The sequence below is a fragment of the Zonotrichia leucophrys genome, chromosome 3 (assembly GCF_028769735.1).
Source record: "Zonotrichia leucophrys gambelii isolate GWCS_2022_RI chromosome 3, RI_Zleu_2.0, whole genome shotgun sequence".
NCBI lineage: Eukaryota > Metazoa > Chordata > Aves > Passeriformes > Passerellidae > Zonotrichia > Zonotrichia leucophrys.
In genome coordinates, this window is record NC_088172.1 from 10,555,915 (window position 1) to 10,577,574 (window position 21,660).

Consider the following 21,660-nt stretch of genomic DNA (forward strand, 5'->3'; position numbering starts at 1 on the left):
TGATAAAAATATCCAGAGCACTGTTGTTTGCAAAGGCATCTCCAACCTTTCAGGCTATTAAAGTGCAGACTGTGCAGTGCTGGGAAAGCGTTCTGAGGAGCTACTGCTGTTTGTATATCTTCTTAAATCTGTCAGCATGCATTAAGTATTGCTGGAGATGTTAAATTGCTTAGTATGGATTTTCTTATGTTTTTGCACTGTGTGTTTCTGAGCATTGTGCAGATGTGCTCCTGAGTCACTAGCTAGAAACAGGAAGAAGGAAAAATAAATTATACTATTTTTAAAAATTTAACTGAAGATTGAGGCTTCAAAGAACAGGAGTGCTCTTGATAATACTCCCAAAACCTATCCACTGCAATACTCCTTTGCTTATACTTGATTCCCTGGGAAAAGGTTCAGAGAATAAATAAGCAATAGATTTTACTCTTGTTGTTATGCACACGCAACAATATCAATTCATTTGACCTACTTTAGATGTTTACCTTAGAATGAGATAAACTTGGCCATTGAAAATTCTGTTTCTTTAGATTTATTATCTCAAACATACCTGATATAGTGAAAAACTAAACTTAGAATAATACTATACAATGGGCTTTATTACTTGAGAGAATCTTTGCAGGAGAATCTCCCAGAATAGTGCTGGATGCTCATATACTTAATTTTCAAGATGTAGGTAAATGGTGAGGCATCTGTGAGTCGTCATATACGCCCTTGACTTTCAAGGATCTTAAGTGTGAAAATTGTTCAGTCTGTCTTCAAATGTGACACTTTGCCTTCTGTCACTTTCAAGACATACTGTCACTGACAAGATAATTTCCCATTCACTAAATGCTGCACTGGTTTTGCCACAGCCTGCTGGCTAATGGGTGCACAAGTGAGTGGTGTAGACTTCTAGGAGGCTCTTGCCTATTAAGAGGTTGGATCTGCTGAAGGCTAATACAGAGAACAGAGTTTAAGGCTTGATGACTCTATGTAACATAAGAATAACCTTAACACTCTAAAGAAAGCAGAGGAATGTTCTGGCCATAACTGATAAGTTTTTTTGATTTTTCTGATGCAGTTCTTGTAAGCTGCCAAAGTAAAAAATGAGGTTTTCATTGACTGGTGGCACACCACAAGATGCCTGTTGCCTCATTTGCCTTTGGGTTAAAAGAAGTTGGTGTCATGGTGCTTATGACTAATCTGGAGAGTCAAGAATCTAACACAGATCCTGTGGAGCCCTACCTCAGGCCCCCAGAGTCACAAAACAGTAGATAGCACCATTACATATGTGACTGTCTATTTGATGTCCACCTATCTAGTTCCTTCTCCCCATCCTTTTTCAGGAAAATGTCTGAAGAGATTTTTGTTTTAAATAGTAAAACCTGCTTAGGGCAACAGGACAAACTCTTGAGATTATCAGAGGAGATAGTTCTGAGGTACTTGTTTATAATTCTGAAATAAGAGGGTAGGAGGCTTCCCTTGGAGGGAAATTTGCTTCCATTGTGGACTATCAGAAGAGATGGAATACAGTGACATGATTCCTTTCTTGCAATGGGGACTGATTTGTAGCTCAGCCTTCTAGGCACACTTCTTCAATGTATCTGTCAAACCATGATACAAGAGCAACTGGAAGTTGTGGTTAATCAGAATCCCTATATGTGTGAGACCTTAGGCTCTGTCCTTCTGGCAATGTTCAGCAAAGGCTGTGAGTACAGAAGAAATGTGTTGAAGGAAGCACTGTTAGCCTACTTTTTGGTGATTAGCAAGTGAAACTGCCTCTGGATACACTTCTGAAGTCATTTAGTGTAACTGTATTATAGCCAGAGTGCTGGTTATGGCATGAGAAATTAAATCTGTCCCTGAAGTGGAGGTTTGAGGTGACTGGACTGTTTTAAGATATAATATGACAGTCACCAATCTGCTCTAGAAATAAGCAATCCTGATCTAGCAGTTAGATTCACTATGGCAACAAAAATTGATTGCTCAGCCATTAAGAATGAGCTTCACCTCTCACTGCTGTGTACAGGGTCACATCACTGGCATAACCTGAGAAACGTCAGTATATTGCTGTAAAATATTTCTGTTTTAAAAACTTTAATTATTTTCCTAGTGTTCCTGTACTACTGAAATGGAGAGAAAACATTCCTATTGTGTGGCCCACAGGCTTCTCCCTTACTGAAGTCATAACATCATCTTATTTCCATACAGGTCAAATGCAGGTCCTTTCCACAGCACCCGCTGGGGGGTTGTTCCAGACCTCCATGACGGTTTTTGTGTTGTGGCTCTGCACAAAGCATATCATGGGAAGGATCCTTCCACTACTTACAGGGGGCTTATTAAAGAGAGAGAGCTACCTTTAACAAGGGCAGATAATGATAGGACAAGAGGGGGATGGTTTTAAACTGAAATATGAGAGCTCTAGATAAAATGTCAGGAAGAAATTCTTTACTCAGAGGGTGGTGAGGCACTGGAACAGGTTGCCCAGAGAAGTTGTAAATGCCCCATTCCTGGAAGTGTTTAAGGTCAGGTTGCATGGGGTCCTGAGCAACCTGGTCTAATGTGTGGCATCCCTGCCCATGGCAGTGGGGTAGGAACTAGATGACTTTCAAGACCTGTTTCAACCCAAGCCTTTCTATGATTCTGTGATCCTCCCTATATGGGGTATTTCCAGGCTTTCCAAACAGTCTGACAGCACTTTGAACCATGATTAGAAGTCCTCAAGCCTTAAAAATGTGTTGGACATTTTCTGAGGATAAGGGGGGGGGGGAAAAATTCCACCAACCACCTGATCTCAGTGTTCTCACTTACAAGGAGCTCATTTTTTTACTTTCCTTCATAGCTTTTTTGTGAACTTGAAACAAGCCTGGTTTAATTTTCCTCTGTATAGTTGAGACTTTCCTTCTTCCTGCACTTCTTGTGTCACTGATCCAAATAAGTTAAATCCTTTCCTTCTCTTTGCTTCTGGCTCTATAATGCCATGGCAATGAAGCTTGAAACTGAAAGTGTATTTGAGTTCTGGATGCTAAGTGATGGAGTCCTGTTTGGGTTATGGGGTTATTTTTTGCTGGTCTGTGATGCCTTGACAGTCGTGGTGCATTTCTCAAGCATTTTGGCATATACATTTTAGAGGGTAGACCATCTCTGCATGCTTGAGAAGTTTAGCAGGAGTTCGTGGTTCTGAGATAAGCAGCCACCTGGGGCAGGTGTTTTGATACCAAGTATTAAGCCTCTTGGTGAGCTGGGGACCTTATGGTTCCCTCCAGGTACCAGAGAGGAGATTGTAGTGAGTGTTGGTTTCTTCTCCCATGAAGAAGTTACAGGATAACAGGAAATGGCCTCAAGTCACGCCAGGGGATGTTTAGATTTCATATTAGGAAAAACTTCTTCACCAAAGGGGTGATCAGGCTTTGGAATGGGCTGTCCATGGAAGAGGTCTGAGTCAACATCTCTCTAAACATTCCAAAAATGTGGCATTTTGTGACATGGCTCAGTGGTGGAGAGGTCAGTGTTAATGGTTGGACTCAATCCTACAGCTCTTCTCCAACCTTAAGGATTCTGTGGCTTGTGTGTGTTATGGGCCCTGCTAGCCAGAAACGCCTTATGCTTCTGAGAATGGACTGCTGGCAGTAAGGCTCAAAGGACTCAATGTTTTTCTAATTTTTCTATTATGAAAATATTTTTTCTTCTTTATCAATGACTAAATTCTGAGAAATAAAATTGATGTAGGCAGTAAGGTAATTCAGAAAATTCAGATTTACCGAACTAAACTGGATTTGTCCATTCCCCTTTATCCAAATGTCTATAGTAAGTCCTTCCTCATGATACAATGATAGAATTAATACACCACAAACTCCAGTTTGTGAAATACTTGTGACAACATTCACTTTGAATATTTGACTTTCAAATGGCTTAACTTTACTGTTTTAACTTTTTGCATTGATTTTTTGCAATCTAGATTATGGACATTATTCCTAAAATGTTAAATACATTGAATAAGCTTTTTAGAATAGCTGGTCTTGCATATAAGTGTGAAGCAAAGAGATATTCAATGCTGTGCGTTTGCTACTACACTCCATAGATCCTTCTGCAGTATATTAATAAAATAGTTTAGACTAAAAAGAGAAAGACATACTTATGTAAATCAAAACGTGTTTATTTCTACACAGATTTATATTCAGAATATTTACCAAATTAAACTGGGTTTGTCCAATCCCCTTTATCCAAACCTCTACAGTAATTGCTTTCTAATGATCCATAGTATAAAATTCAAAATACAGAACTCATAGTGACAGAGATCATGTAAAATCACATGTAAAATATGATGAAGATCAAAGTCAGACCAGAGGAAAAAACAAGAGTACATTTCAAGAGCTCTACCAACTCTATGAGTGCTATTTGTAGTTTGGATATTGAAAATGAGATTTACATGAAATGAGTTTTACGTGAAACCATTCAACAGGTATTTATAAAAGGATTAGCCCTTTGTTTTCAAGCACATGTATGTGTGATGATTAACCAACAAAATGTACATGAACTCACATATTTTGTGAGCTAGAAGATAATAGTACTGGTATAAATAATGCTGCTTGTAGTCTTGTTTTTCTTAATTTAACTGTGTCCTCTGGTACTTCAGTTTTCTCAAGTCTGATATCACTGTGCTGTCTTCAGTTTTAGCTGACTTGGAAACCAAACTGTTGATTTCAGTTTTGATAAATTTGAATATCCTTTTGGAGTAGGGTTCTCTTTATATTTTGAACAGGTAAGGAAATAATTAGAAAAAGGCTACTCGAAATGTGATATAGATACTGTTTGTGGTATGAATGCTATCAAGACAGCTTCCTGAAACACCCACTGCCTGGTGGGAAGAGTTCTCCTTTCCCTTGGTGGTACCTGAGAAAATGAGTTTGAAAATGGCTACATTATAAGATTTTTCTTTTCTTAATATAAAATGTGACTTAGAAATGTCCGGTGCTTTGTTTTCCAATATTATTTAATTTATATACATGAACTTAAAATTTTGAAAAAAAAACCCCAACGTTATATGCTAGTGTAGCATGTGACTTCAAATTGCTTTCAGAAATGTTTTTAATACCCATCTCCATACTGAGTTACCACAGGGTCAGGGTTTCAGGGCCAGCTGTGTCATGAAATCCACAACTGAAAACTTGTTTTAAATGTACATCCAAATCAAAACCTCATCATGAACATCCTTGTGACCATTGTTCTGCTTTGCCCATTGCTCCAGCTAGACCATGCAAACTCCAGAATTTTCCAGGGCATATTTGACTTTGCAGAAGAGCCATGGATATTTGGCCTGTTGTGTCAGTTCAGCGTATGCTTTTGGAGCATTAGTCACTCATGCAAGCATACAAATCTGAGGAGACATTGGTGTTGAGTTTTCAGTAATGCAGTCTTTTCCTTGCAGCTGTCTTGAAAGATCTCTGGACATATTGCCTTCCACATTTCATGTCCTGTACAGATCCTTGACAGGGATCAGGATATTACCAAAGTAGCTCATCAGCATCTTTGAGAAAACTTCCAAAATGCGGGTGGAGCACTGGATAGGTACTGCTTAAAGCCATCTTACTCAGTTTATCTGTCTTTATTCAGTGCCATCCAATTTATGAGCTCCCATCACTGCTAATCAGTTATATTTCAATATTCTTAGATCATATATGGACATAAATTGTGTTAGTTATTCAACTTTGGAAAGATCTTTGTGCTGCTTTGCTCTGGAGTCTTTAAAAGAAACAAAATAACATAACCAGTAACATAGGAAAAATATTTGACATCAGAAATCTTTTCAAAGAGAGTTGTGAGCTGTAAGAATGTGGTACAATTGGAAACTTTATTACCACTGTGTTTAAAGCCTTGAGCTTGAGAAATGCTGGTGATGGTAAATCAGGCAGTTGGATGCCATCTATAGCAGCAACAAATTTTCTACCAGGTTTGTATTCTTTTTGTGTTTTCAGTGATATCTTAGTGTGACATTAATATACATCTGATTTTAAGAGATAGACACATGTGAAAATAGTAGGTCTCAATAGATTTGTGATACATAGATATGCTTAAAAATAAAATAAATTATCTTACTCGGAAAATAGACTTTAGATCATTATGCTTTCCAAAACTTGTTTCATTGCTTCAGCATGTATGGTTCTTGCCTTCTTACTCTCTCCTTAGCATTACAAGAAAGTGTTTTGAATAGCCTTTGATCATAAATTTGATTCCAGAGAGCTGTCTGCTGTGCTGACTTATTTTTGCCTTATTAGGTGATTTTTGCAGTTCACAACTCCAGGAACTGTCGGGCTCCCTGGTTTTTCAATTCCTGAAGCTAAACGACAGCAGTTCAGTTCAGTTCTCCAGAGAAAGCTCTGTGGAATCAAATTACCTGGCATGCAGTGACACTGCTTGGGCGTTATTTCCATTCTGCAGGGAAGGGTGCTGGTGACTGCTGTAGGTGTTGGTGAGCAAAGACTTCATTTTTTAATTAAGGAATCATTGCTTTTTGAGGGAAAGGAAATATGCTTCAGTCCCATCTGAGGAAAGTTACAGCATTGTCTTCTGTGCTCTCATGGGTTCCCTCAAAAACAGATTAGTATGTCTCAGTAGAGCAGAAGTACAAATGTGATTTTGGAGCCAGACATTACTTGTATTGCTTGGCATCAAAGCCGTGCTCTCCTGCAGGCGGGTGGCAGTGGTGAGATAAGAGTGGGAGGAATATGTACCCTCTGGGATTTGCACTGCAGCTGCCATAACCAGCAGAGCCTGGCTGCTCCTGGGCCTGGGGCGCAGCAGCCGCCTTTGTGATGTGATGTGAGGTGTGGCCAAAGCCACCAAAGGTCACCATTCTTTTTCCAGGGGTCTGGGATGCAGGGAGCAAAGCAGAGCGTGGCATGGTGCCATGCAGGGCTGGCCTTTGTTAGCCCCTTATGTAACGTGGAAGTAAAACATAATGCAGTTGTTAAATAATGCAGTCATTAAATGCAGCCCTTTGTTCCTTAATCAGAGTCATGAATACTCTAGCTGTGAGTCTGCTTGGCTCTGGGGCTCTTAACTGTGTTTGAAAAGCTTCAGTCAGGACCTTGCAGAGCTTGAAAGGGCAGGGGAGGCTTGAGGATCCTTCTTCAATTGTTCATAAATTGTATTTGTTGGATTCTTTCTGGAAGGTTTCTGTGGCACATAGATTTTAATCTTCTCTGATTTTCCCCTTCTTTTTTGAGGGCTAGAGACTGTAGGTTTATGAAACTGATATTCTGAACTTTCCACATCTCATCAAAATGCAGAGCTTTAAGTACCCATTATTGCACTGTAAAAGTTGGCAGCAGTGTGTTGCAGGAAATGGGCTAATTGGGGAGGAAGGAACTTTCTCACTGTACTGCCACATTGTACATCTTGTCTCACACATTTTACTTCGTTTTCTTTGTCTTCTTTTAAGGCACTAGGTATTGAACTTCACACAATACTCGATCTTTTGATCTGATGAATCATTAATCTATATTAGGATAATTATGGATAACTTGTGTTATTGTGCTTCATTTAAATTATATATAAGAGTATTTTCTGCCTGGTTAATAACTGCTATTATGAGCAGTTATTAGATTTTTTAAAAAATTACATTAAATTTTTTAAAAAAATTTTGTTTCATCCAGTAAAAAATTTATACACAGTACAAATTATACAGAGGTTGTAGATAATACTGTTGGCTGCTGTGACTTGTGGCCTGTTAACTCTCCTTTGCCCTTTTTTTAGTGGGTGAGTTATATTATTAAAATTTAAATAAATGCAGCTCATATGTACATTTTTAATGTCAATGAGTTGGCAAGTATTTCTTGCCCCCAAACACACTAAAATTGTAGCACAGTTTTTTATATTCTAAATTCAATGTAAATTGCTTTTTTAAATTCACAGATACCAAATTGTTGGAAAGAAAAATTCCATTTTATTAGTGTAGTAAAATCATTCACAGGTATTGCAAACCAGAATGTATTTTTATTTTTTTAGTTCTCACTGCTAGCCCATATTTATAAACACCTAAGATCCATACTGCATGTTTCAAGCCTGAACTGATTAAATTAATGTGACACGCTGAGGCTGGGCCAAGTCTTGTCTAATCAGCAGTCAGCACTGTTTCTCTGGCATGAGGCTCCCAAAAATAGTAACACAAGAAGTCAAACAAGTAAGTGGAAGGGCACTAAAAGAAAAAGTGCTGCTAATTCCACTGTTGACTTTTTGTCTAATGGATTCTTGTTCCCAGGCCACACTAAGTAAAGCAACTGGCACGGAGTGTGTTCCTGCAGATGGCTCAGCAGTGACACACGTGGCCCAGCTGGGTGACAGGTGTTTGATTTGTGTTTAACAAGTACCTCACACAAGACAGATTTTTTTTTTTTACAGAGACTGAGAAGCTAGTCAGCTAATGCTTTTTCTTCAGAATCATCACCCCTTTCACTATGCTCCCGTTCTTTTGTGAATGACAGTTCTTCTGATTGCCCCACACACATGAAAATAACATCATGTTACTTTGATATAAGACTCTAAACAGGAAAAATTAATTCATAATTAACTTTGTTTTATACTTGTAACCTGTTAGGTTTACACAAGGAAGATGCACAGCAATTATTTGTAGCTATTGACAATGATATTTCAAGAAATAATTATTTAGCTGTCCACCTCACAGAATGAAAAGTCACTTTAAAAGTATGAATGGAAGGAGAGTGCCAGGCTTCTGGGCTGTGGCCATATACTCTGTGTTAGTGTGTCTTCCTTTAACATGACAAGGTTTTGGGACTTTCTCAGACAGAGTAGCACAAACCTGGAGTAAAATAAACTCCCTGTCCAGGGGACCATACAGTATTGATAGAGGTGCACCCAAGGCCACAATAGAAGAGCAAAGGTAGGAAACTATTTAACAGGTGGGAATTGTGTACAATGTGGACCATGCTATTCCTTAATGAATTTTTGAAGTTTTGCTGTAAGCTGCATTACAGCACATGGCATAAATGGAGAGAGATTGTCTCGGTGGCAGTCTGGGGGGTGGGAAGGGATTGGTTTTGTTTTAATGAGAAGAAGGCATTTGTTAGTCAGTGCCATGATAGCAGCTCTGCTAGCCAAGGCAGCAATGAAAACAGAAGAGTAGCAGGATGATTTTTGATCATCTTTGATTAATGGGACCTAAGCAGGTAGGATATGTAATGTAAGAGCAGCTGTGGCCAGTTCATCTTCCCCACCCCATTTCTCCATACTTTGTTCTGAACATTTTTGTCTTCTGGTATCAAATCCATGAGTTGGAAAGAGGTAAGACTTCAAGATCTATTAAGAAAAATGCATGACTCTCTGTGGTGACAGGGTTATACTGCCAGTGTTGTCAGATAGCCAGGAGAAATACCACCCTCTAGAATACACTGTACTGGCAGAACTTCTGCTGAACCACAGAATGAGAAAGGAATGCAGCTGCAGAAATGGGCGTCAGAGTAGTGTTGATTCTCTAAATAAACATTAGGCTTTAATGGAGAATGGTTAAAAACTCACACAAAAATTTGTGTCCCTCAGATAGTGGGCAAGTTGCTTTCGGTCAGGCATCCCATATGTGGTATGCAGAGTAGGGAAATAAGCCTCAAAGAGGTTAAGAAAAGGCCTGAAAGGGAAAATTACAACCCTACTAGGCTGAGATGTCATCATTACCCACAGAAGTGCTCAGAATTTAAGGAAATGGAGACTTACCTTTAGGGAACAGCTCCAGGGCTCCTGTGCTGACAGTAGATCTGCTGATTCCCGGGTTAGTCTTAATACGTCCGGTTTGTCTTATTAATATAGCAATTACCTATTATTATATAGGTTGGTATATCCTCTTAATCTGTCTCCAAAAGTCTGTCTTTTGACAGTAAATGTCAAAATCACTGTTTTGGAAGTGAAGAGACATTTGGAAGGAGAGACATTTCTTGGAAAAGCCTTAAAAATCTATGTGGAAGTGGAGACATGAAAACTGTACCTTGCTTTATTTATCAGTGGTTCAAAAGAGGTTTGCAGCTACAAACACATTGACAATATGGCATTTCAGAAAAAATACTGATAGGAATTAGTTCTTAGACTAGAAATTTCAGTCTATCTGCAGTTCTATTTGTCTCTGATTCAGCCTAAATAATTGCTTTTTCTACTGTTTTTTTTTTTTCATATCTGTGTGGTTAAACATTGAAGTTAATATTTAATGGTCTGTGGGTCTGAATTTTTTTAGTTAAACTTGCATTTGTACCAGCTCACGATCTGCCTCCTGAATCAGATTATGGAACTGGATGCTGTTGAAGATGATGTTGATGATAGTTCTCTTATAAAGAATAGCTTCTGAGATGTAAGAGATTGACCAGTGCTGTTTACATTCCTAATATAAAGTTGAGGGTCCAACTATTACGTTCAGAATAATAGTCATATTATATAATTTTTGAAAGTCCTCAGCAATATGTTCATATTGAAAAATGCTTTTTAACATACATTTGGTATTATTACATTTAAAATATTATTTGAGCAAGACCAATTAGAATACTTTCCAGCTCTGTTGAAACTTTAATAGGATTTGGATTTGCTTTAATGTTATGTTATGGTTGGATTAGCAGTAAATTAATAGATGGTGTGTAGGTCAGGCAATTTTCCTTTTGACAGAGCTGCTGTAAGGGGAAAAAACATAGTTGCAATAAACTATCAGTTGCCCTTGACTAAAAGATAGCTTCAAACTTTTTTCAAAGGTATTACTTCACATAATGGAAATATTCAACTGGCTAGACCCAATTTTTAAATTGTTCATCTATAGGAACTTCTAAGTCTTTGAGAATTTTTTCAGCCAGAATCCTATTTGCATATTCTCACTACAGGAAATGTTCTTGTGAATTTTATTTGCATTTTTTTAATGTTCTGTGTAGATGTTGTAGATCAAATTAACTGGATTGTTATCCAGCCCATGTTTAATTTGTGTCCGCACTGTATTTTTAAGTTGTCCCCTCTTCAAGGACACGCAATAGCCGTGAATACCACTTGTAATTGCCAAAGGCAGAAAGAAGACCTACTGATAGCAGAGGCTCTGCTTCTGCTGATACTTTTTTGATGGCACAGAAACCACTCCTTGACATATGTCCCAAAGACTTCAGTCTGTTAATTACCAAATAAAAAAGGAAAAAAATAAAAAAGGAAAAAGGCAGTATACCTGGCTGTAGTTGTGCATGTCAATTAATGGTGTGATCCTTTCATCTTTGGTTTTTCAGAGCAACTTCTCTGACTTCTTCTTTTGGGTGGAAATAATTTTTGAGGAAAAATATAGGAACAAACTTTTGACTTATATACTTTATGTATGAAAATATGTTTTATGTATTTGAGTATAGATATGCTTTATGTCTTTGAATATAGATATTGTGTGATTTGCACGGTTTTTGAGACATGCTCATAGCAAAAAAAGGAAACAATGCCAGCTAAGGAGAGTGCAGTCTGGAGTAAGAAGCCCTGTGGCAATGTTCTCTGATGCTCTGAGCTGCCTACAACTGCTGATTCTTTAGTCTGAATATAAAGCATCAAAATCTAGATTTTCAAGAGTCATTTAATTTGGAGTATATTAACATCCAATTGCCTGAATGAATAGGCAAGTCAGTCTTGTCCCAAAGATGGGTAACAGAAAGTGATGGCAATGAGGAATTGGTGCCTTCTGAACTCAGTCTGTGTTATAATATGCAAATAAGACAGTAGGGTTATTGCCATTTGCCTTTCCCTTGAGCAGTTACTGAACATGAGCCCTCTGACCCGCCCTGACCCCCGTGGCCCAGCCACGGTGTATGTGCTCCACTGTGGAAGCAGGACAGAGCAAAGGAAATGAGCTATTTACCTGTCACAAGCCCTTCTTCATCAGGTTATTTTAAGGGAGGATCTTATTCTTGCTCACATGGATCAAGTTTGCAACAAGGATAGCACTGAGCAAGAACTCAGGAAGTGCTGGTAGCTCAGCAGTAACCAAGAGGGAATCAAAGGCTTGGTAGATGCAGTGAAGCCAAAATGTCATAATGTTCAGCAGAAACTTTTTGACATGAGTAATCCAGGAAATTCATGGAGCAAGTTTAAATAAATATATTTTGAATACATTTTTACATAACTAATATTCTACCAGGTGATCCAGACCATTAACAAGAGCTTGTTTAAATAAACAAGGAAATATTCCAGTAGGCTAAGAAAGGTGTCATATAATGGACTGTAATTGGTGTGGGATTTTTATCTGTTCAAGCAAAGCTCTGCCCCTGCTGGTGGCTCTGCACTGGCTGGCTACGTGCTCCACAGGGGAGGATGCTGCTCAAGCCCACTGACAGTAAATTGTTGAACATTCCGCTCCATTTCTGCAATGCTAAAAATAGTTGTCCTCATTTTAAAACACCAGGCTATTAGATTATTCCAAGGGTCTGGCATACTTAGACTAATGGAAGGCACATATCCATAAATTATCAAAACACTACTTAGTGTTTGACCGTGCTGATTTTGCTTCTATTAAGATGAGTTTCCTTGCTAGTAACCCTGGAGTATCAAGGCTATTTGGTAAATCAAGCTACTGGCAGTGCCCCAGTAAATTTAAAAATAAAAATGTGTGGTTTTCATATTGAGAATGGAGAAATATCTGACTGCTTCTTCGTGGCTTTTTTTTCCTTCTGGGTTTCTTTTTTGTTTGTTTTTAATTTCATAGAACCATGTCTGAAAAATGCTTAAAGTATTTTACAGTAATTGTTTCTCTTTCCCAGCCTTGAAAAGAATCTCATGAAGTTCCAGTATGTTTGCCATTATAAATCTTGTTAGTGCCTAAAATAGTCCAAATAGCAAAACGCATTCCAAGTGATTGATAAAAGTTTCTTTCAACACTGGTTCTCTTGTTCTTTTTTTGGTTTCTTTTTTTTTTTTTTTTTTTGTGTGTGTGTTTAGGTAATGTGATTCCTAATTAATTTTTTGCTCCAATATTATTTCACAGTGCAGATAACACTCCTGATAAAGTTCGTATACCTGTGTGTTGAGATAGCCTCTGCTTTTATTGTTTTCAGTGTTTTAGTGTGGAAATTCTTTATTTGGGAGGGAGAAATAGCTAAATGTGAAAATCAAGGTATAAAAACTGATGTAAATCTATTCTAAGAATGTTGTTATGTACACACATACAAAGCAACAAAGCATTTTACTCTGCCTTCAGAATTCTTCTCTAATTTTATAAGTTGTTGCAGTGCAATTATAAACTGAAAAACTCAATAAATTATATTAAGGACTATGTATATAAATACATTGCACATTTCCAAAATAGTTAAAGCAATTACAACATCAATCATTTTAGATTTAATAAGAACCAATATTGATGGTATTGATGTAAAAGTGATTTTTGCGTGAAGAAATAATAATCTGTAGAGCACTGATTAAACAATGCAAGACAAAAGACCTATGGCTTCTTTTCATTAAAAAATCTCTGATTGTATTTTGGGGGTGTTCTTCTAGTTTACAGTGATCTAGTATAGCAGGGAAGGTGAAATTTTATTATCTGGTAGCAGACTATGAAGAATTTTTCACAATGATTTTGTAAATCTAGAGAAAATGAAGTGCTAACGATTACTTGTAATGATTAATTAGATTTTTTCCCCTCGACTTTTTCCCATGTATTGTTATAGACAGGAGCTGGAAAGAAAAAGTTGGAAATTGTGCCATAAGTGGAGTTACAAAAATGCCATTTTAGCAAGCTATTTTAAGATTTATTTTAATTGTTGTATGTCATGAGGGCTTTGTATTTGTTTGCTTAATTATTTGCATCGTTCTGATGAATGCTCGTTCTTTTATTGGCTCTTTCTGTTTTTAAGAGAGCTTGGAGTTTTTCCTTTGTCTTTGTTCTTTTTGTGTCTCTGAGTCATTTGTCTCCTGCTTGGCTTGGAATCAAGCAAGTGAACTTTCAAAACTTTCTTTTGTTGGTGAATTTTGGCGTGACCAGAAAACTCAACTGGGTGGTGTACAAGTTACTAGGGCCAACTGCTGTCAAGGACATCAGATCCATGAATGGAATGGATAAAGGATTTCATTTTAGATTCTTTTAATAAGACTTCTAAGTTCCTATTAGAAGCCATATGAGCAAAAATGAATTCTACCAGAATTCAGTTCAGTAACTATAGTTTAATTATGACAAAAAATTTAATGTATTCATGGTGGTGTATTTCATGAATCTGTAAATGGAGGGTGATTCTTTGCTTTGAGTGGCAGAGCCAGGTTCTCACTAGGTCTGTAATTATTTAATACACTTTGCTAAGAAGGAATGGAAAAGGAAATTACTGCAATTTTTAATGTTTTAATTCGAAATAAGATATCACTAGGCTTTTAAGTATAGCTTTTCCTTGTAAAGCTATATATTAAATGCAGAATTGAATTGTCTAGCTCTCAACTCAAAGTTCGTGATTTAAGGTTTGCTTTTCTTCAAATACTCCTTATTCAAATATTGAGGAGGAAGTTTACTGTGTTGCTCAGTTTGAACAGTAACCTTTTAAAAAATATTTTTGGTTAACTAGATGTTTGGTTTTACTTATGCTCAGTTTCTGTATGTAACTTTTAAGTATCTTGTTTCCCTGAATGGAATTTGCAAGTTCAAGTCAGATCCTTAATTTTCATAGGCAGTGTAAGGAGAAAGTAATTTGGGAGCCAGGGGTCACAGTCAACTGTACAGATTACTTTACTCTTTTTTTAAAACTTGGGTTAGAGGACACAGTAAATTAACGGCCTGTATAGAACATTCACTTGGGAAGTAGGGCAAGCCTGCCTGGTTGCAGAGGATCAAGGTTTGCCTTTCTCCCTGCTGAGTAAGTTGGGCACTTGGAGATGAAGGAGAGCTCTGGAATGGCCCTTTGAGCAGAGCCTGGAAACCAGCAGCCTGCCTTGTGCATGCAGCTCCTTGTTGGACCTAATGGTCCAAGGGTAGATCCCTGTGTGCTCTAGTGCCTAATAGGTGCTGGGGAGACAGTGGAAGCTGTGGCACACTTGTTGGGGTTTTAAATACTTGGGTAGCATGCAAGTGCCTTCTGGGCTGTCTTCCTCCGAACAGGGCCTGAAATAAAGCTTGAGAAAGCTTTTCATGTGATCAAAATTCTCTAAATTCTGTTGTCTAGTTGTCTGAAGCAACCTACAGCTGTATCTGCTACAGAATTAGATAACCTGTAATTGTTAATGGCCTATTATTTTAAAAGTAAAAAACATATTAACCAAATACAGGGTAGGAGAAAAATATAACTCTTGAAATTAATTCAGCTATTCCATAGAAAAGGAATGAGAGGCAATACATGTCCAGATGCCCTTTTCTCTTAATTTAACTCAGTCATGAGACAGGTCTGTAAAATGATGTCTGTGCACAGTTTGTTTCAGGGGGAAACTGCCTTAGTATTTGCTCCTGGCAAACCCAGTATTACTGGCTCCAAGGTAGAAGAGAAACCAAACAAATATCCAAACAAATAAAAAAAATTTCCTTCTAACCATTTGCAGTCTCAACATCCTTTTTGCCAGCTGTCCAGTATCTACATAAATGGTACTTGAATATCCAGTTTCTCAGTTATATAATGTGACAGAGGAACTTTACTATTTACTTCTCTTTCAAAAGAGAAAGGACATGTGGTGCTGTGGTACAAACCTGCCCAGCAGTATTATTTTGCATTAATACCAGTTGCTCAATTCTTCAAACTGTACAGGGCTTTTCTTCCTCTCTTCCATTTTGCTCCTTTCCAGAACTGGAATATTGTAGGAAGGCTAGAACTTGCAAAAAGAGACATGTTTATTATAGACCTTGCTGTAATACTTGTTAAAATTGCCTCTTTTCATGGTCGGATTTTTTGTTGGTTTCAGGTGCTTTTAATTGCAAATATTTGGAATTAAATCTTAATGGCTGTCCAGCTAATTCCTTTTAGAAAATTGTAGGGGAAATAGTTCTGCTGCTTCAACAAGTTAAGAGACCACACAAAAAAAATCCTCATTATTTTGTGGTTATTAAAATTTTGAGAAAATGTTCTGCAACATGACCTTGATGCAATTTGTGTATCTTTAGGGCAGACACTTCCTGTAATATAGCACAAGGGGAAGGAAGGAAGGAAGGAAGGAACTTATTTTCTGCAGATGAGGTAGCCAGCATTTTGTTCAGCAACAAGATTACCACAGTCTATCCATTTCTACAGTCAAAGCCAGGATCCCACAGGCTTGTACTGCAGGCATATTTAAAACACTGAAAATGAGATCAGCAATCCTTCAGTGATATCAGGACAAGCAATCAATGATTGTCCATGAAAGATCTGTGTAAAATGTTTTGCTTAACTTAAATTCTCCTTTGTGCGGCCAGATTCTCATATTAAGTCAGCCATACATGTGGTACTTCTTAAATTTCACTTTTTTTATTTGTATTCTTTGAATCAAGTTACTAGTGGCTAATACTGTTATATTTTTTATACTGTCAAGTGGAAATTTCCTAAACTTCTTTACCTACATTTTGCTGTCTATATTTCTTATTTTCTCTAATTTGGATTTTTTTTTTTAATTAAAATACGTGCAGAAAAATCTGGGCTCTTTCTGAAACAATAAGGCATTGTTGATCACTAACATTGGTACAGGCAAGAACTGACTTGTTGAACAGCAACATTGCTGAAAATTATGGGGATGTAGATGTGAGACTGAATTATGAGCTGACAGTGTTCCCCTACTTATATAGTCCCTATATTGGATTATATAATTAAAATTGCACCTAGTAGATCAGGGGGAGATATTTTCACTTCTTTGCTTGGTGGTGCTGCACCTGGTATGCTGTGTAATTTTTGGGGGAGTCCCCCACCCTCACTTCCATAAGAGATGTGGAGAAACCAGAGAGGGTCCAGCAGGGAATTAGTTTATGTTCAGGGGCCTAGAAAACATGACATCTGAGGAAAGTATCAAGGAGAAAAATTTTCTGAGTCTGGCAAAGAGGAAGCCAAGGAATGATAGACACTGTCCTGCAAATCTGCAGAGTCCAGCTGGTTAATCTTCAAGGACAGCTTCCTAAAACCCCAAGAGCACTCCATGTTGTTATGCAGGGAGTTGAGTGAGTATGGCAGAAGGCCAGCATGACTGAACAAGATGCTTCTGGCTGACCTCAGACAGAAAAGAAAGTAAGCAGTGGAAGTACGGGTGAGCTACCCAGTAGGAACATAGAGACACTGCCAGAGCATGTGGTGATGGAGCCAGGAAACCAGAAACTCCTCTGGAATTGAAACTAGTAAGAGAGTTTTAAGGGCTTCTGTTAACTGCATCCATAGCAAAAACAAAGCTGAAGAAAAAGTTGACCTGCTGCTTAATGGGTGGCGGGTGTGGAAAAGGCTGAGACTACCCAATTATTCTTCACCTTGTTTTTTTCCCTAATAGGTTTTGCCCTCGGGCCTCCCAGTTTACTTAAGTGTGTTAGCAGAGAGTGTAATGATGAACCTCTGGCCACAGAAGAAGTGTTAAGGAGCACTTAAACCACTGGGATGCTTACACAATGCCAAACATTATGCATCCAGGGGTGCTGGGGCAGCTGGCTGATGTGACTGCAGGGTTGCCCTCTGTCATTATCAAAAAATTATAATTACTAGGGAAGGTCATTGATGACTGGAAACAAGCAAATATCATGTCCATCTTCAAGGATCCATTGAACTGCAGGCCAGTCACCCTCACCTCTGTCCCTGGAAAAATGATGTAGCAAATCCTGGAAGGCATGTCTGAACAGAGGAAGGACTAGAAGGTCAGTGCGAACAGCCAGCATGGATTTACCAAGGATAAATCACACTGACCAACCTGATTGTCTACTCTGATAAAATGGCTGTCAGTGTGGATTAGGGGAGAGCAGTGGATGTTGTATTCCTTGATTCCAGCCAGGCTTTTGGCCTAGTCTTCAGACACATAATTACACTAGAATGTGGGGTTCTGACTGGATAAATGCATAGCAGAGTGGGTGGAAGATTGGGGTCAAAGGTGGAATGATGGTATGCAGTCTGACTGCTCCCTAATAACAAGTGTCATACCCCATGAGGCAATATTGAATGTTACTTAATGTCCTTATTAATAATGTGCATGATGGGGTTCTCAGAAAGTTTGTGGATGTTATCAAATGCAGGGAAGTAGTCTCAGTGTGCTGGAAGGTAGGGAAGGAACAATACTGAGAAATGAGCTATCACAGAACTCTTAAAGTTAAGCATAGAAAAACATGTGGGCCTGCCTCTGAGAAGGAATACCCTTATGCCACAGTAGAGGCCAGGTGCCAAATCTCTAGAAAGCAGCTCCACAGAAAGGGAGTTGGGAGTTCTGCTGGACGCCCTTTGTTTGCACAAGGCCAAAGGCATCTTGGGCTGCCTTAGCAGGGGCATGTCCGGCAGACCAGGAAGAGTGGTTGGTGAGTGCTTGTGCTGCCACATCTGGAGCTCTGCATCCACTCTGGAGCTCCCTGGAGAGGGTAAGGAGCAGCTCCTTGGGGGGAGTCCCGCAGAGGCTCACCGAGATCACCAGGGCTTGAAGCCCATGATGTAAGGGGGGAGGCTGAGGGAGCTGGGCTTGTTCAGCCTTAAGGTGAGGTGATTTGGAAAGTGAGGGCTGGTGGGTGGTGTGCAGATTCATTACTGTCTGCAAATTCTGGGTGGGTGTGGAAAAGTGAGAGTCAACTCCTATCAGAGATGAGCAATGAAAGGATGAGAGGCAATGAATACAAGCTAAAATTAGAGAAATTTTGACTCTATCTCATATAATGAATTTGGGATTGAGTAAAAACACAAATGGGAAAGCTAAATGAAGAAAACACTTCCACAAATTTTTTAGAGTGTTATTTGTGTTGTGTGTCCAGCAGTTGGGGAAGAATGGGAATCATAGAATAACACAGGTTGGAAGGGGCTTCAAAAGAATATCTGACACGAATTTTCACAAAAAATGGAAGCTAGATGAACTGAACAGAAGTCATATACATTTGTAAATTATTTCAGGAATTAGCCTCTCATTTTTAGGTGAGGACATGCAGTTTATTTCACTAGATACCATTTTGTATGCTTGTTCTCAGGCTTGCTTCTAAAATTGAGCTGTTGATTGTATAAGCCATCCCCTCCAAAAGAAAAAAGTAAAAGGCAGCCACTGGAAGTGATGAAAAGTCCAGAACTATTTGATAATTTATATGTCTGTACACCTCCAAAGCTTTGAATTCAATTCCCAGATGTGTAGTACATGATACGTTACTTGAAAGATTTGACAAAATGCTGCTACAAATTTTGCAAGTTATAGCCAGCTGTTCTAGTTAACCTCACTTAAACCTTAAACTTCTATTTAAGGAAATTACACTCTCTGAAGGGTGAAAGATGTTTAGACATTGCTTTGTCTAATTTTTTTAAAGGAATTTTAAAAACACCATAAGCTTCTCTTTGGATATTTTCCACTCTTTTTGTCTACAGATGTATAAATAACGTGTGTTGTACTGAGGCCATGAGACTGAATTCTGGAGACTGGAAATGACATGCAAACTATCTCCTGCTAGATGATTTGAGGGAGAAAGAAAAAGTTTGCATTTTCTTAATTAGGTCGTTTTTGTGCTGTCTGTGTATGATTTTGCCCATCTGTCTTCTGCATGTCTCACAAAACATGCAAGTATACATTAATAAAAACCTAGAGCCGGTGTTATTTTTGTATAATATAGACAGACTGCAGATTGCATTTGATGAAGATGTTAACATAGTAACATTGTACACTGTGATCCTTTCCTGAGCTTAAAGTTAGGAAATTAGAGCTGGAAAGAGCATTATAATAGGCCTTTTTATTGAAATACCATCAAACAAAGAATTCAATCTGCTAAAATAACCTGAGGTTGAGTTAATAGTTTAAAACTCACCCCTTCTGTGTTTTCTCTTTCTTTGTTTTGGTTTGTTTTTAATACTTGGGTAATTTCATACGCTTTTCAAAGTGAAAGAAATTAGTTTTCTTTTCATAAATCATATCTGTATATTTTTTCAATTTATCTGGGTAGGAGACCTTCACAGTCGACCAGTTATATTTAAAATTTAAAATGAAGGTATTAATAGGAATAAATTATTATAAATAGGAATTAATGTATTAAAATTGGTTCTGCAGACAAATAGAAGTACTTTAATAAGCAGGTCTAGAGTCAATAAATAGTTGAGAATTTTTAAAACTGAGAAAATCCCTTCGGATTAATGGAAAAAGAAATGTCTCCTATTAACTGACAAAACTATGGAAAGCCATATAATTTTTTTGTAGACATTTCACACCTTTTTGAATGAGAGACAATCAGGATCCAAATTACTTCATTTTTGTCTCATAATAAAACTTCACTGCAGTAAAATTATTTTAAAGAATACAATTACTTGAACAATATTTGTTTGAGATTTGTATTTTATCCTTTTGTGTTCCAGGGTGAACGTGGCTTTCCAGGTAGTAAAGGTGAAGAAGGTGAAAAGGTAAATTATTCTGTCCATGTAATTTCTTGGTTTAACAATATGATATATGGCCAACCAAGTAGAGCTTTGTTCTGGCTGTCTACCTTAACCCTTTAATTCATAAAATTCTTACATTTTTGACATGTAAATGCTGAAGAATGAGAAGTTCTTTATGTATTTGCTGAGTGTCATCAGGGCTTCATTTAGATATTTTTTTTCTCTAAGAAGTTGTTTTTGGAGGAACCAACAGAACCTCTGCAGTGGCAGGAAATAGTTCAATAGCCTGTACTAAAATGGGAGCTAAACTGGCCTTGTGGAAGGCTGTCTTGGCTGATAGAATGCCAGCGTTGGGTGGTATCAGATGATGCAACCCAATCTTCTCGTGTTATCTCTGACAGGTAAGTCTTCCTAGGTCATCAATCAAAGGCAAAAAAGTGTGTTAGGTACAAATGGAAGGAAGAGCCAGACACCAGCTTGTCTAATAGGAATTAGAGTAACAGTGGTGATACTTTGTAGTTGTAATTTCAGTTCTTAACCATGTTCATGCCTGGTTGCTGGTTTCTCACTAGTTTTGTCTGGTCTGGATTAGGCAACCTGAAATACGAATCTTTTCTTGAAACAAGCAGTTTCTCTGTGCTTCAGCCCACTGTCTAAAAAGGGTGCAGAAAAGCATTTCTGCTGAATTTATATATCATAAAGATGAAGAATGACAGAAGCTGCTATTCTGGCAATATTCAGACTGATGAAAATAGAGAGTAGGTGGCAGCTTCTGAATTTAAAGAAGTGTAATATATTTGTGAATTAGGCTGCTTTGGACATGGATATATTCACTCACCCACCATACCTCTTCAGAAGTGTCAGACAGCTTTCCAGTGTTCATATTTTAAAGAAAGCACCCTATGGATTAACAGAATTGAAGCAGATTTAAAATGTGGATTTTTTTTTTAAGAGGTAGTATCCCAGTAGCCAAGAAGGAAGAAGTATCAGAAGTAAAAACCAGCATCCATAGCAACTAACATTTATAATGTGAGGATTCAGCCTCTGAAAAAACCCACTTGTTAAGCTTGAGTGTTTCTGACTCCAATGACAGATCTTATTTCCTTGGTAGCATCATCATTCATCAGTTCTGAAGGGTTTGTGGATTTTTTTTTACATTTTTTCCCCTCCCCATAATTGCTCTGCAGCTGTGCTGTGCTCTCCTCGAGTTTTATGAATAAATTGTTTTTGA

The 21,660-nt window shown here is 38.0% G+C and overlaps 1 protein-coding gene across 5 annotated transcripts in view; it reads left to right on the forward strand.

Moving 5' to 3' along the window:
* Positions 1–21,660, forward strand: part of COL19A1 (collagen type XIX alpha 1 chain) — a 172,947-nt gene that overhangs the window by 47,022 nt on the left and 104,265 nt on the right. For 4 of the 5 annotated variants that reach the window (XM_064707334.1, XM_064707337.1, XM_064707338.1 and 1 more), the window contains exon 11: positions 20,409–20,453. The exons of the other annotated variant lie outside the window; for it this stretch is intronic. In XM_064707334.1, coding sequence (XP_064563404.1) covers positions 20,409–20,453 — 45 coding nt within the window. The remainder of the gene's footprint in view (positions 1–20,408; positions 20,454–21,660) is intronic. 5 annotated transcript variants of the gene reach the window in all.